The sequence below is a fragment of the Cannabis sativa genome, chromosome X (assembly GCF_029168945.1).
Source record: "Cannabis sativa cultivar Pink pepper isolate KNU-18-1 chromosome X, ASM2916894v1, whole genome shotgun sequence".
Lineage (NCBI taxonomy): Eukaryota > Viridiplantae > Streptophyta > Magnoliopsida > Rosales > Cannabaceae > Cannabis > Cannabis sativa.
In genome coordinates, this window is record NC_083610.1 from 84,952,012 (window position 1) to 84,965,818 (window position 13,807).

At 30.5% G+C, this 13,807-nt stretch overlaps 2 protein-coding genes across 4 annotated transcripts; both read left to right on the forward strand.

Annotated features, from left to right (window-relative positions):
- Window positions 1-401: 401 nt before the first annotated feature.
- Window positions 402-7,701, forward strand: LOC115702076 (low affinity sulfate transporter 3). The gene is made up of 12 exons (XM_061105654.1): window positions 402-967; window positions 1,056-1,104; window positions 1,203-1,410; window positions 1,561-1,738; window positions 1,821-1,886; window positions 1,985-2,215; window positions 2,309-2,435; window positions 2,536-2,822; window positions 3,766-3,962; window positions 4,188-4,285; window positions 6,318-6,394; window positions 7,331-7,701. Exons 1-12 carry the CDS (start codon window positions 566-568, stop codon window positions 7,490-7,492), a joined length of 2,082 nt encoding a protein of 693 aa, XP_060961637.1. The 5' UTR covers window positions 402-565; the 3' UTR covers window positions 7,493-7,701.
- Window positions 7,702-9,918: 2,217 nt separating this feature from the next.
- LOC115702086 (uncharacterized) lies at window positions 9,919-11,913 on the forward strand. Of its 3 annotated transcripts, none has more exons than XM_030629532.2 (3): window positions 9,919-10,173; window positions 10,592-10,727; window positions 11,590-11,913. In XM_030629532.2, exons 1-2 carry the CDS (start codon window positions 10,060-10,062, stop codon window positions 10,724-10,726), a joined length of 249 nt encoding a protein of 82 aa, XP_030485392.1. In that variant the 5' UTR covers window positions 9,919-10,059; the 3' UTR covers window position 10,727; window positions 11,590-11,913. The 3 variants fall into 3 exon arrangements, with proteins under 3 accessions (XP_030485392.1, XP_030485402.1, XP_030485399.1); XM_030629539.2 differs by having other exon boundaries at window positions 9,967-10,173; window positions 10,884-11,913; XM_030629542.2 differs by lacking the exon at window positions 11,590-11,913 and having other exon boundaries at window positions 9,966-10,173; window positions 10,592-10,731.
- Window positions 11,914-13,807: the final 1,894 nt, after the last annotated feature.

Sequence of the window (13,807 nt, forward strand, 5' to 3'; positions counted from 1 at the left end):
GAGAACTTGTGCCATTCAGAGAGAAATTTGTAATGCGAGTTGGAGATCATTTCTGATTTGAGTGTGTAACCTCATTCTTTATAGTGAAGTCGACTCAAAGCACTGCCTACTCGAATCTTAACCAAATAAATTTAGCACTCCATTAGATACTCTTATATATCTAACAACATTTTAGTAAAAAAAATAGAGGAAAATATTTTTTTAGAAATTTATTGGATAACTTCTTTTTATTTATATATAACTCTGAATTGATAAAATAATATTTTTCTAATTGAATATTAGAAAATATGAAACAAATATTTGGCATATATTGACACTCATTTCATTATTGAATATATTTTATAGGCATGGTTAGGGAGTTATAATATAATAACATGTTTGCCAACTTAAAACTCTAGGGATATGGTACTTGTCATATTATTGTTCCATGTGGGACTCTTAGGGTCCTTTAATATATATGGATAATCCCATTAATTTGATGTAATTTATAACGCATATATATAAAGGGCAAATCATTCACAATTCTTTCCCAAACAACATTGCAAAACTTTTGCAGCTAAGCCAAATGGGTTCACTTCAAAGTGAGAGTACTAATAATAACGCATTTGGCTCAGTACTAGAGCTTCAACAGTTCGATATAGCTAATGTCGAGGAAGGTGCTGTTAATCATCATCATCATAATCATGGTGATCATATCAAAACATCATCGTCATCATCTGATCATGAGAATATGGTCCTCAACATTCCTGATCCTCCAACTATCTGGCAGGAGCTTCTTTGTTCAATCAAATATGAGTCTCTTTGTTCCAAGAAAAAGAAAAATATTCATACCAAGAATACAGTTAACCATTCTTCGTTCCTTCCAACTCTATTTCCCATCTTCCGATGGGGAAGACATTACAATTTTTCTATGTTCAAAAATGACTTCATGTCTGGTTTAACTCTGGCTAGTCTTAGCATTCCTCAGGTACGTACGTACTACCTCTTTATATTTATACATACTCAAAATTCTTCTACATAACTTAATTAATTAGTGTTACATTTGTTTTGTGTAGAGTATAGGATATGCAAATCTAGCAAAGCTTGATCCACAGTATGGCCTCTGTAAGTTATTTTACGATGACCCCTCTGCATATAATTTCACTTTATAAATCTATTCATTATATATATGTATTTATATTATTATATATGATGATATACAGACACAAGCGTTGTCCCACCTCTAATTTATGCTGTAATGGGGAGCTCAAGAGATTTAGCCATTGGACCAGTAGCTGTGGTTTCATTACTAATATCCTCTTTGGTTCCGGAGATTCAAGACCCTGTAACTGACCCTGTCGCCTATACCAACCTTGTTTTCACTGTTACATTCTTTGCTGGGGTTTTCCAAGCTTCCTTTGGATTCTTAAGGTTTATATATGTATATATATATATATATATTGATTGATAATAAATTACTCAATTATATATATTAAACGTTACTCTTCAATTATTAAATACTACATATGTATATAATTATAGTTAATTCTCTTAATTAATGCATATATACTTATACACTAGGTTGGGTTTTCTAGTGGATTTTCTTTCCCATGCTGCAATTGTGGGATTCATGGCCGGAGCAGCCATTGTTATTGGTCTTCAACAACTAAAGGGTCTATTTGGCATTACTCACTTTACTACCAAAACAGATGTGGTCTCTGTATTGACATCCGTTTTCAAATCACTGTTGCACGACCCAGTAAGTATCTCATATATAAACACATTAATGGGTTAATAACCTTACTCTAATTAATTTAATTAATTGACTTTTTATGTTACAGTGGCACCCTTTGAATTTTGTTCTGGGTTGCTCATTCCTGATTTTTCTTCTAATTGCCCGACACATCGTAAGTAATTGTAAATTCATATGTCACCACAATATAGCTTTGTTTTTCTTTTCTTTTCTTTTAAATATATATAAGCTTAATTAATAATTTACGTGCAGGGTAGAAGAAATAAAAAGCTGTTCTGGTTGCCAGCAATAGCTCCCTTAATATCAGTTGTATTATCTACACTAATAGTGTACTTAACAAAAGGTGATAAGCATGGAGTGAATATAGTGAAACACATCGAAGGAGGCATTAATCCAATCTCTGCTACAAAATTACAGCTCACAGGTCCACATGTGGCACAAGCTGCCAAAACAGGACTCATTTGTGCTATTATTGCTCTCACCGTGAGTAATATTTTTATTTAATTTCTCTTAATTATTACCTACCTATTAATTAATTAATTATATATTTATTCATATATATATATATATTATCAGGAAGCAATTGCTGTAGGTCGTTCTTTTGCTTCCATTAAAGGATACCATCTCGATGGTAACACTGAAATGGTGGCCATGGGTTTTATGAACGTTGCAGGATCTCTAACTTCATGCTACGTGGCTACCGGTATAATTAAATTTAATATATATAAGACTCTGAGGTGGATTCTCTCTAAATCTGTATTAATATATTTATATATATATATATATATATATAAATACTGCAGGTTCGTTCTCAAGAACAGCAGTGAACTTCAGCGCAGGGTGTGAAACAGTTGTGTCGAATATAGTAATGGCCATAACAGTGATTTTGTCACTAGAATTGTTAACAAAGCTCTTGTACTACACTCCCATGGCCATCCTAGCTTCTATCATTCTCTCAGCACTTCCAGGCCTCATTGACTTTAATGAAGCCCTTCATATTTGGAAAGTTGACAAACTAGATTTCCTTGCTTGCATTGGTGCTTTCTTTGGTGTTTTGTTCGCCTCAGTTGAGATCGGTCTATTAATTGCGGTAATTATAACTAATTTCATTAATTAATATTAATATTTTGTTAATTATATTATTATATATATTTTTTTAAAAAAAAAACACATATTATAGACGTGACCATGATAGAACCCCATCATCCAAGTTGTACAATATAAATAATTTAATCAAGTCACCGAAACAATAAAAACATGCCCTCGTGATGTTGCTCTCTATAATAGTACTATAAATATTGGAACACACTGCTGATAATTATATCAATCAACTTAAGTAATAGCGACAAAATTTAAGAGGATTATATATATATATATATAATTGTTGTTACGTATAAAATTATATTGTAATATTCATGATTGGTATGTAATATTATAAATATATATATATATAATATTTTATTGAGTCGTTTTCCGATTTAATTGTTGAATGTGTGTTATATTATTTGGTATTTATGGGTGGTGGAGATGGGCTCCTCGTCTCATAATTGAGCACTTGAAATTATTTTGGTCCAGTCTTGATCAATTTTTCTTTAGTGGATTCTTAGCTTTTTTATATATGTGCATATATACATATATACCTTTCCAAAAGTAAGGCTACTAGTCAGGTCTCTAGTCTTGTTACAGACGTTATATCTACCACTTACTTCTTAGCTCTATTGGCACATTTCTCTTGGCCCATATACATATGATATATATTCTTATTTTTGATCATGGGTCTATTACTTTAAAATTTACCAACAAAGAAGAAGAAGAAGGACTTGTAAACATGTGTAAGCATCAACATCATAATCAGCGCACAATACATGATCTGGGTCCCATTCCATATTACTACTTGTCTAGTAGCATTTGCACTTTTACCCATGAGAATATAATTTTAAGTTGTAGATAATTGTATATAGAAAAATTAAGGTAGTAAATGATGCAACTTGATTAGTATATATTAAGTGTTAATTACATGCATATATCTGCAGGTAAGCATATCTTTTGGTAAGATATTATTACATGCAATTAGACCAGGGGTAGAATTGATAGGGAGAATTCCCAGAACAGATACGTTCTGTGAAATCAGCCAATATCCAATGGCTACAAAAGCTCCCCCAGGCATCTTGACCATCCGTATCAACTCTGCCTTGCTTTGTTTTGCTAATGCTAATTTCGTAAGACAAAGGTACATATATATATTATATATAATTAATTATGCCATTATAATTGTTACAGCATAACACTGCAAAATTCTAGTACATCTCCTTCGTATTTTCATGACACAAATACAGTTCAAAATAAATATAAAAACCATTGCCTCTAGTCTACAAGGACCTTGTAACATATATTTTGTCAATAACACTATTAAGTAATTGTCTCATTATGTATGTATTGGCTTATTAATAATTAGGATAATGAGATGGGTGAAAGATGAGGAGGAGGATTATGGGACAGAAGATTCGACTCATGTAAAGGATAGAGTTCAAGTAGTTATCCTTGATATGTCCAGTAAGTTTACTCTTAATGCTAAATATATTAATTAATTATTATTACCAAAATATATTATATTATAGTGAACATAAATATTTATTAAACACCCTACATTATATTATTGATTAACAAAGTAAATAAAATATACTTTTTAGCTCACATTTCTCAACACATACTTAAATATATTCATTGGTACTGTATCTAATCTAAAATATGTCATCAGATTCCATACAAAATTACACTAATAATATAATGTGTAATAAGTATTGTTAGGCTATAATACTACATAATTAGAGGAGCATTGCAATAAGCTATAAGAGAAATACTAATTATAATCTTCCTTTTAAATTTTGCGTTCAAAAACATATGCGGAAATAATTTCTTTTTCTCAATAGTCCGTTGTAGTTATAATTTCGTATAGCCTATTTAGAGATCAAAACACAAATTAGAAGCTTTTGAATAGGAGTGGTAAACTTAAATATCAAAATTCTGTTGTTAATACTATAGACTATTAAATTTTTTTTATTTAAAAAAATAATGATTTTGTAACTATAAATAGCACTACTATGTAAAAAAAAAAAATTAAAAAAAAATATTTTAGCCTAATATTTATGTTACAAGTGTGAAGGTTGAGAAAGATGGCGTTGTAATTAACATTCATATAATTAAAACATAATTGTGTTTAAAATGATAAGATTGGCATATATCGCCACCATGATTCCATTTTTTTTTTTTTTGACATACTATGATATATTTCATATTTTAATTTAAATTAAAATATATAAAATTTAACATTTACGACCAATAATGATATGTGACATGTTTTTTAGTATTTTTTATCATTTCTTTTTTATTAATAATTTTAATTCTAATATAATACAATAAGTTTTTTTTTTTTCTTTTTTTTTAATTATTTATTATTTATTTCTTTTTTTAAAAAAATATGGTTGGTTGAAAGGAAAGCAAACAAAATGCATATAATTATTGGGCAGACCCAACAGATAATTAGGGATGTCAACTACCGTTGACTTTTTTTTTTTGAGAAAAATTAATAATTTTATTTTTATTATTTATTATTAATCATAATATGTGTGTGCATTTTTCTTTCAAAAAAAAAAAAAATATGTGTGTGCATTTTTTATTATAAATTTATAATATATTGTGTGATAAATTTATAATATATTGTGCGCATTTTTTCTTTTTTTTTTAGCAGTGTTATTTAGTTTTTTTTAAGTGTATGTTGTATTTATTTAAGACTATAAGTAAATTTTTAGAAAATAATTTATATCGTAAATAAAGTTTAAACATACATACTATCTATATAAAAATAATAATAAAATATTTGAAATTTATTTTTATTACTGGACATGGACATATAAACTATTTGTTATAAAAATTTATATATATAGGAAAATTCTATAATGCATTCTTTAAAAAGGATGTATTAGTGTACTCCTATTTGTTTTGGTATTCAAAAAAACTTTTTAGTCTAGTTTTTTTTTGTAATTGCGTACGTTGTAGTTATTTAAGGCTTCCTGCAACATTTTGAGAGATTTGAAAACATTTAACACGTCAAAAATAGGGTTCAAACAATCTGTTGCACGCATAATTCTTTTATTTTATACGCATGTAAAATAAACTGTTTAAATATTATTTTTTACATTGTAAATTATTCTAAATTTTTCAAAATTTTATAAAATATCTTAAATTACTATAACATACACAATTATGAAAAAAAAAATAAGACCTAAATTTTTTTCCTAAATGTCAAAACAAATAAAAAGTACATCAATACACTTTTTTTTTTTTAAATTATATTATAAAATTACCCCATAAATATATATATATATATAAGTTCTAAATAATTATAATATGCACTATTATATTTAAAAAAACTAAAAAAAACTCTCCTATACTTACTAAATCCTCCCTAGTGAAACTTATGTATTGCATAATTTTGGTATTATAATGGTTTCTCGACTTAATTTATTCATGACTAATATTAATGTGAGTTTATTTATTTATTTATTTTTTGTTTAATGTGCACCAGTCGTGATGAATATCGACACTTCGGGAATTTCAGCTCTGGAAGAACTTCACAAAAATTTGCTTTTGCATGGAATAGGAGTAAGACTATACATCTTATCCTATTATATAAAGACTAATTAGAATTTTTACTTTCCGAACTTTGACATGTACTAAATTATACTTTTTATATTTTTAAAGTCGTTAAAAATGCCTCTGAACAATTGAGATTGTTAGATTTAAGAATTTTTATCTAATTTTAGTAAAAAATTTTAACATGGATAAAAGTTCAGAGGACATTACATGTCAAAGTTCGAGGAATATGATTTAGTAGATATCAAAGTTTGGAGAGCATGGTTTAGTACATAAACCATCACTAAAATGATAAAATTGAATTAATAAATTAAACAAAAGTCCTTAAATCTAACAATTTCAATAGTTTAAGGAGAATTTTTAACGGCTAAAAAAATTTAAAAGACATGATTTGATACATGCTAAAGTTTAGGGAACAAAAATCCTAATTAGCCTTATATAAATATCAATATATATCACATTTATTAATATCAGAAATACTAGAAATAGGTGACAAACACCACAAGAAATAACAAACTACTATTGATATTTAATATATATTAGGTCTTACACTTTTAAATTTAATAAATAATATAAAAAATTACCAGCCACTTACGCGCTACATTAGTATGGTGTTAGATACCTTAATGCATAAGAGTACAATGACATTGGAACGTCGTATTATGTCGTATTGTATTGTATTGTATTTTATTGAATTGGATTATATATCATCTTTTTATATAATACTATGTATAAACTTTAATTTATACTAGAATATTATATATTTAAGTGTCCATAAAAGTGAATACCATATATAGTTTTACATAAAATATTATATAAAATACAATTCAATATAATACAATACAATATAATACGAACGGCGTTCCAACTTATTAATACTTACTAAAGTGTGGAATATGGAAAACTAATTAATTAATGTTGTAATTTTTTGTTTAATATTTGCAGTTAGCAGTTGCAAATCCAAAATGGCAAGTGATTCACAAGCTCAAATTGGCCAAGTTTATAGACAAAATTGGAAAAGAGAGGATTTTCATGACGGTAGGTGAAGCTGTAGAGGGATGCCTTGGATCTAGATTAGTGCCTAATTCTGAAATTATTAATTGTTGATTATTAGTTGCACTCATGCATGTTGGGATATTCAATTATATGATATTGTAGCTAGGTTTGAGTGTTGTCAGAAAAATATTGTAAAAATATAATGAATAATTAAAGAATTGGAGGTGCTTACAATATATAATTTCCATGTAAAGCAACATATTTATGAGAACAATTAGTGAATTCTCTCATTTTTGTCACTATGGTGTAACTTTGCTTCCTATCATCATCCTATGTATTACATCACAGCTAAAATTAAAATTCAAACTAATAATAATTTTAATAGGTATAATAATTTTTTACTATAATTATATTCTTAACTAAATATATAATATGTATTAAGATAAAAATAATAGTTAATAAATTAAACACTAAATATTGTCACTTTTATTGACGCATTTTTGTGTTATATAATAATATATTTAGTGTCAATATATAATATGTATTAAGATAAAAATAATAGTTAATAAACTAAACACTACAAGAAATGTTTAGTATAAATACATAATATGTTTAGAATTTTATAGATTAAATAAAATTAATTAATTGAGTCTACGAGGTAATATTTTCTCAACTAGTGCGGGGACTATGAACCTATATAATCAAGCTTTCAATAAGTAGTTCTAAAATTTACTAAGTAAATTCTCTATCTTATTAATTTCTCATAACTCCACTATAGATTCGAAATTGCACTCTTAATTATATTGAACGCTCTATATGTTCTAAATGTAGACACTATTAATTGTCTATTATTTCAATCCAAATAATCAATGATTCTCTATAGATGATTTACATTGAGTATGGACAAATTTACCGTTCTACTCTTCAATGTATTTTATCCTTAAAATACTTAGCTTCTTGTAAATGATATTTAAGTAAACTAATATAATTACTGAAATGAGTACTCTACCATTTAATCTCGTTTAGCCAAGCTCCAAGGAAATCATCGTTTTACTTCTATGCATTTATAGAAGCTATAGATTCCGTATTTTGTAACTAGCGCTGTCACTCAATTGTACTACCATCTTCTTAAGATGTAAGTATCGGGAAGATCCAATTGGTCAACTTTAACAAACAAGTCAAAGAACACAAATAATACAATTGAACAGAACCTAACCATCTCAAGATTGAGATCATTGATCTAAGATCAACTAAGTGATATTGACTTAGAAAGATATAACGGTAAGTTTATGATATGTAACGTCCCCGCTTCAAGCCTCCATTGGGCCCTTACACCCACAAAATGATGGCTTTTATACACGAGTACGTCACTTTGGCTGCTTCCTGGATTGACGACTACTTACAGACCAACACGAGTGTTTCCAACGTGCTTTGTCCTCACTCGCACACTTCCTGGGAAACTTCCCAGGAGGCCACCCATCCTGAAATTACTCCAGGTCAAGCACACTTAACAGTGGAGTTCTTTCGTGATGGGCTACCGAAAAACAAGATGCACCTTGTTGAAATAGGGAGTACCAATCAATCTATTTAAGCCATCTTCAACTGGGTAGTGCCAAACCTACATAGTCTTAGAATCATCCCACTTGACCATCCCAAGGTAGTGTGAGATTGCACAGCTAGCTTACTCGGTATTTCCCCCTTACGGATCACGAGACTACTGACTGTCACAATCATCCTCCCTCTTACGGGGTCCGACATCCTCGTCGACCACACTTATGGTTGGTTAAGGCTCTGATACCATTTGTAACGTCCCCGCTTCAAGCCTCTATTAGGTCCTTACACCCACAGAATGATGACTCTTATACACGAGTACGTCACTCAGGCTGCTTCCTAGATTGACGACTGACCCTACAGACCAACACGAGTATTTCTAGCGTGCTTTGTCCTCACTCGCACTCTTCCTCGAAAAACTTCCTAAGAGGTCACCCATCCTGAAATAACTGGTCAAGCACGTCACTCTAGCTGCTTCCTAGATTGACGACTGACCCTACAGACCAACACGAGTGTTTCTAGCGTGCTTTGTCCTCACTCACACTCTTCCTAGAAAAAATTCCTAAGAGGTCACCCATCCTGAAATAACTCCAGGTCAAGCACGCTTAATCGTGGAGTTCTTTCGTGATGGGCTACCGAAAAACAAGATGCACCTTGTTGATATAGGTAGTACCAATCAATCTATTTAAGCCATCTTCAACTGTGTAGTCCTATACCTACACAGTCTCAGAATCATCCCACATGACCATCCCCAGGCGGTGTGAGATTGCATAACTTACCCGGTATTTTCCTTTACGAATTACAAGACTATTGACTGTCACAGGCACAAAAACCCAACATCATGTTCTTAAGAATTTAAAAATTCATTTAAGGTAAGTCAACTATGAAAAAACCTAAATACAACTGTAATGCAACAATTATATATGTTGTTAGGTAAACTTACCACAATTGAGTTTTTCCTATTTGAGTATACTTATTATTTTATGGAGTGCAAATAGAATTTTTTTTATATTATTTGTATTTCAAGGCATAAAACGACGTCATTTTGTGTTGGATGCCTTGCTTGGCATCGTAGTTGTCTGGTTGGTTGCGTCTCTGAGTCTGCAGAGAGAAAGAGAAACTGAAAAATGGGTGCAGAAGCAGAAGACGTTAAAGAGGCAGAGAACAAGCTCAGCCCTAATAACACTATTAACCCCAATGCCATCACACAATCCCAGTTCCTCTCCTGGAAACGCCGCAAGGTTTTCTGTTCTTTCTTTCTCTTTCTTTTAGGTTTTACTTTATCCCTTTTTCGATTATGTCTTTTCTCAATTATTCGATTGATTTTCATGCGATTATCCTACTTTTTATATAGTTCTTGCATGTTGTCTTTTTGGGTTTTTCTCCCTAGAATGATTTATATATTTCAATTGTAAAATCCCCCAAATCCGAATGGTACATTTACTATAACATCAATTGGGGTTGATGCCTTGAAAGGCCAATAAATCTCTCAAATTTTTATTAGTACAATGAAGAAAAATTCTTGCCAACACTAAAGACTTCCAATTTCATCAATAAGCATAGTAAATTTGCCTCTTGCTCCAATCCCATCAGTAGTTAGAGAAGAGATGTGATTAAGTTTATAAAGAAAAATGTATTTAGAATTTGGGGTTTTCACAGGAGGCTGATGCATTAGCTAGAAAAGCTGAAGCAGTAAGGAAACGTGAGGAAGATATAGCTGCAGGGACAGTGGAAATGAATGGCCGTGAGCTCTTCACTCATGAACCTTGGGTTTTTGATAACACTCGTTATTGAGGTAATGTTTTCCATTACAATGATATGACTCAATTCTTATTAGTCCTATAAGAATTCTTTTTCATACCAACTTTTCCACGCACTAGACATACAATCTAATTAACTTAAAGTCAAATTGATGAAGGTATTGTTTTTGATATATTTCACTTGTCCACAGGGCTCTCTTTTTATCTTCTTTATCTTCATGTTGGTGGTTCTATACGCAGTGCCTCTTGATACTTGTTGTTTTCCTTCTTAAGATAGTTGTCTTCTGTATTCTCGTATAGTATAGCAGTGACCAATTGGAGGCTATCCCTCGAGTCAAGGCTCTACCTAATCAAAGAAACTAAGTGATGTAACTGTCCCTGTTCTTTAAGACCTCTCATGTAATGGCTTGATTCAACGTCATTTTGCATGATTGTAGTTTCTTTCATTGAAAAAGGATTAGTTGTCTTCAAATGAATATGACATTAATCTTTCTCAAGAAATAATTGTGATAGCCTCCTCTCAATTCCATGGGAAATAAGTTCTTGGTTAACGAATTTGACACAGAATCTGAATTCTAGCCCCGCAGGGCAGCATCTCTATATTATGTCTGTCTAAGCTATAGGGCTTCTATTGAATTCAATTATTCGACTTAGTGCGGTTGGTCCGATCTGAGCTTTATCAATAGGAGTAAAATAAAAATACGTGTTTAGATGAATATGAAGCCCTTAAGAAGAGTATATTATCTTTTATGAGAAAGGCTTCCCGGGGATGGGGGGTGGGTGGGGGTATTGGAGTTCATAAACTTTATTTGCTCAATGAGTTATTGCGCTGATAGTGATGGTGTTTCTGATTGGAATATCTAGACACACTAATTTATGTTTTATTATACGTGACAGGCAAAGAGAAGGGTCAGTTGGAGTATAAACTTAACACCGAGAAGTGAAAGATGTAATTGAAAACTCATCTAGTATCTTTGGGGCGATCTGTTTAGTGGACACAATTTAGTCGCAATAATAATGATTATGCTTTAACATATCAGAATATGTTTTGCAACATTAGGGGAGCACTCACATTTATAATATAGTTTCTGTGATTTGTAAGCCTTGTTGTCTGTTCTGTTATACTTATGGTAGAATTCCATCTAAATGTAGTCTGGTTTATGTACTTGTTACCATTGTATTACCCCGTATGAAATCTAGGTTATCTAACCTTTTAATCTTCTTCTCCCAGTTTTGAAACTTATGATAGATATCCCCGGTTAAACTTATCATGGGAAGATAATAGATGAAACTTATTACCAAACGACAACTGCTTTCAAGTAATTATTGACAAATATAGTTTTTAAGTGCATATAAATGAAGGAAGCATTCATATATATATACACATTTGTGTATGTATCATACTCTAGGAAAAATTTAATCACCTCTGGTACGTCATCATCATTTACATCTACACGTGAAGTAATAATATAGAAGCTGCCCTGGCTATTTTTGGTACCAATAATTAAGAAATGAACTTTTTTGCTTTAAAGAAAAAACACACCCAAAATACAACTTTACTATGTTCTGCTTGTTTATCTGAAATTGATTTAATAGAAAGAAAGATTGAAAATAGACAGTTTTGAGGGTGGGGAATAGGTACGGGTAGCTGGGTTTTGAAGATAAAGAGAAGAAGAAGAAATGGGCACGCGTTGGTTATTTAATATCAATCGTATATTTTTGCAGACGCTTTCTATATATTTGCGTCGGTAAATGTCAAAGTACGCATTAAGAAAGTTTCACTTAGAACCCTAAAATGAAATGGTGTCGTTTGACTTTTTAGAACCACTTGTGAAGAGTTTTGCTTGCATGTTATCTAACGTCGGTAAAAGTTTTTCCACCTAATTTTAGCAAATCATTTCCTGCATTATTGTGCGTTACTTGGCGCCGCCTATTTTCTCTCCAGCAAGAAAGGTAATGTTCCTACTAAAAAACATGATCTCTGCCACGTGGTGAATTTTTTCTTCACCTTTGTCAGTGTTGCACCATCATTATGCTGGCAAAAGTCATTTACATTGGCGTTATTAGTTGCCGGTAAAGGTGAGTGTCGCGAGCAACAAGTTTGCACCTTTTAACATAAACCGATGCAAATGCGTTAACAAACATTGTTTCACAAACTTATTTGAGCAACCGTTTGCCGACTGAAGAAGTCTTGCAGTACTAGCAATTCTCCGTTTTGCTAGTGCAGCTCAGTAAAATATCATTTTTTATAGTAAGGGTAATGTGTATATTATAACTCAAAAGCTGATTGAGCCTCAAGTAGTGATGTTTGGTCAAGTTCATGATAATCTTGATCGATCATAACAATAATAATGAACTTCCATGAACAACTGCCTTTCCCTTTTTATATGTATCTTGTTATTAGTGGGTTGTTGTTGCCCTCCATTTCTGAAGCCATATCTAGCAATTGTAAGAGTGATCGATCGAAGAATTTATAAAAGGGAGAATCAGCTGACATATTTGCCATTGTTTTGCCAAACGGCAAATCCACTTCTTTAAAGCTACTCGCTCTTTTTTTTTTTTTTTTTTGTGTAAAAGTATTTTATTTATAATAATAATAAAAATAATCATTATTTTTTTGATATTTTTGATATTCGCTGTATACAATTAAGTATTATTTATTTAATATATAATGTAGTTACATGAAAGTATTTCTCATCAATTCATTCAAATAACTTATTGAACACATGTATAAATATTCAAACAACGTGCTTGCAATTAGTTATTTTAATCTAAATTTCAACATTTTAAATTATTTAAAATTTCAAAAAGTTTATTAGAAATTTAAAATAACTATAATATACTATCATATAAAAACAAATAAAATTATAATTTATTTATGTAATGAAAATACTTAAAGTAACTAGATAATATAATAAGGAACAATTATTGTTGTCTCGCAAATCCCCACTATCTGTTTTGAGAGAAACATAGCGGGTTTCATAATCTGATTTATGATGTTAAATTAAGTGAAAATTATATGAAATATAAGATTTGATAAGAAAGTTACAAAAATATGATATTCTTATAGCATTTTTTCACATTTATGATTTTTCATAGCATTTGATATGTCATA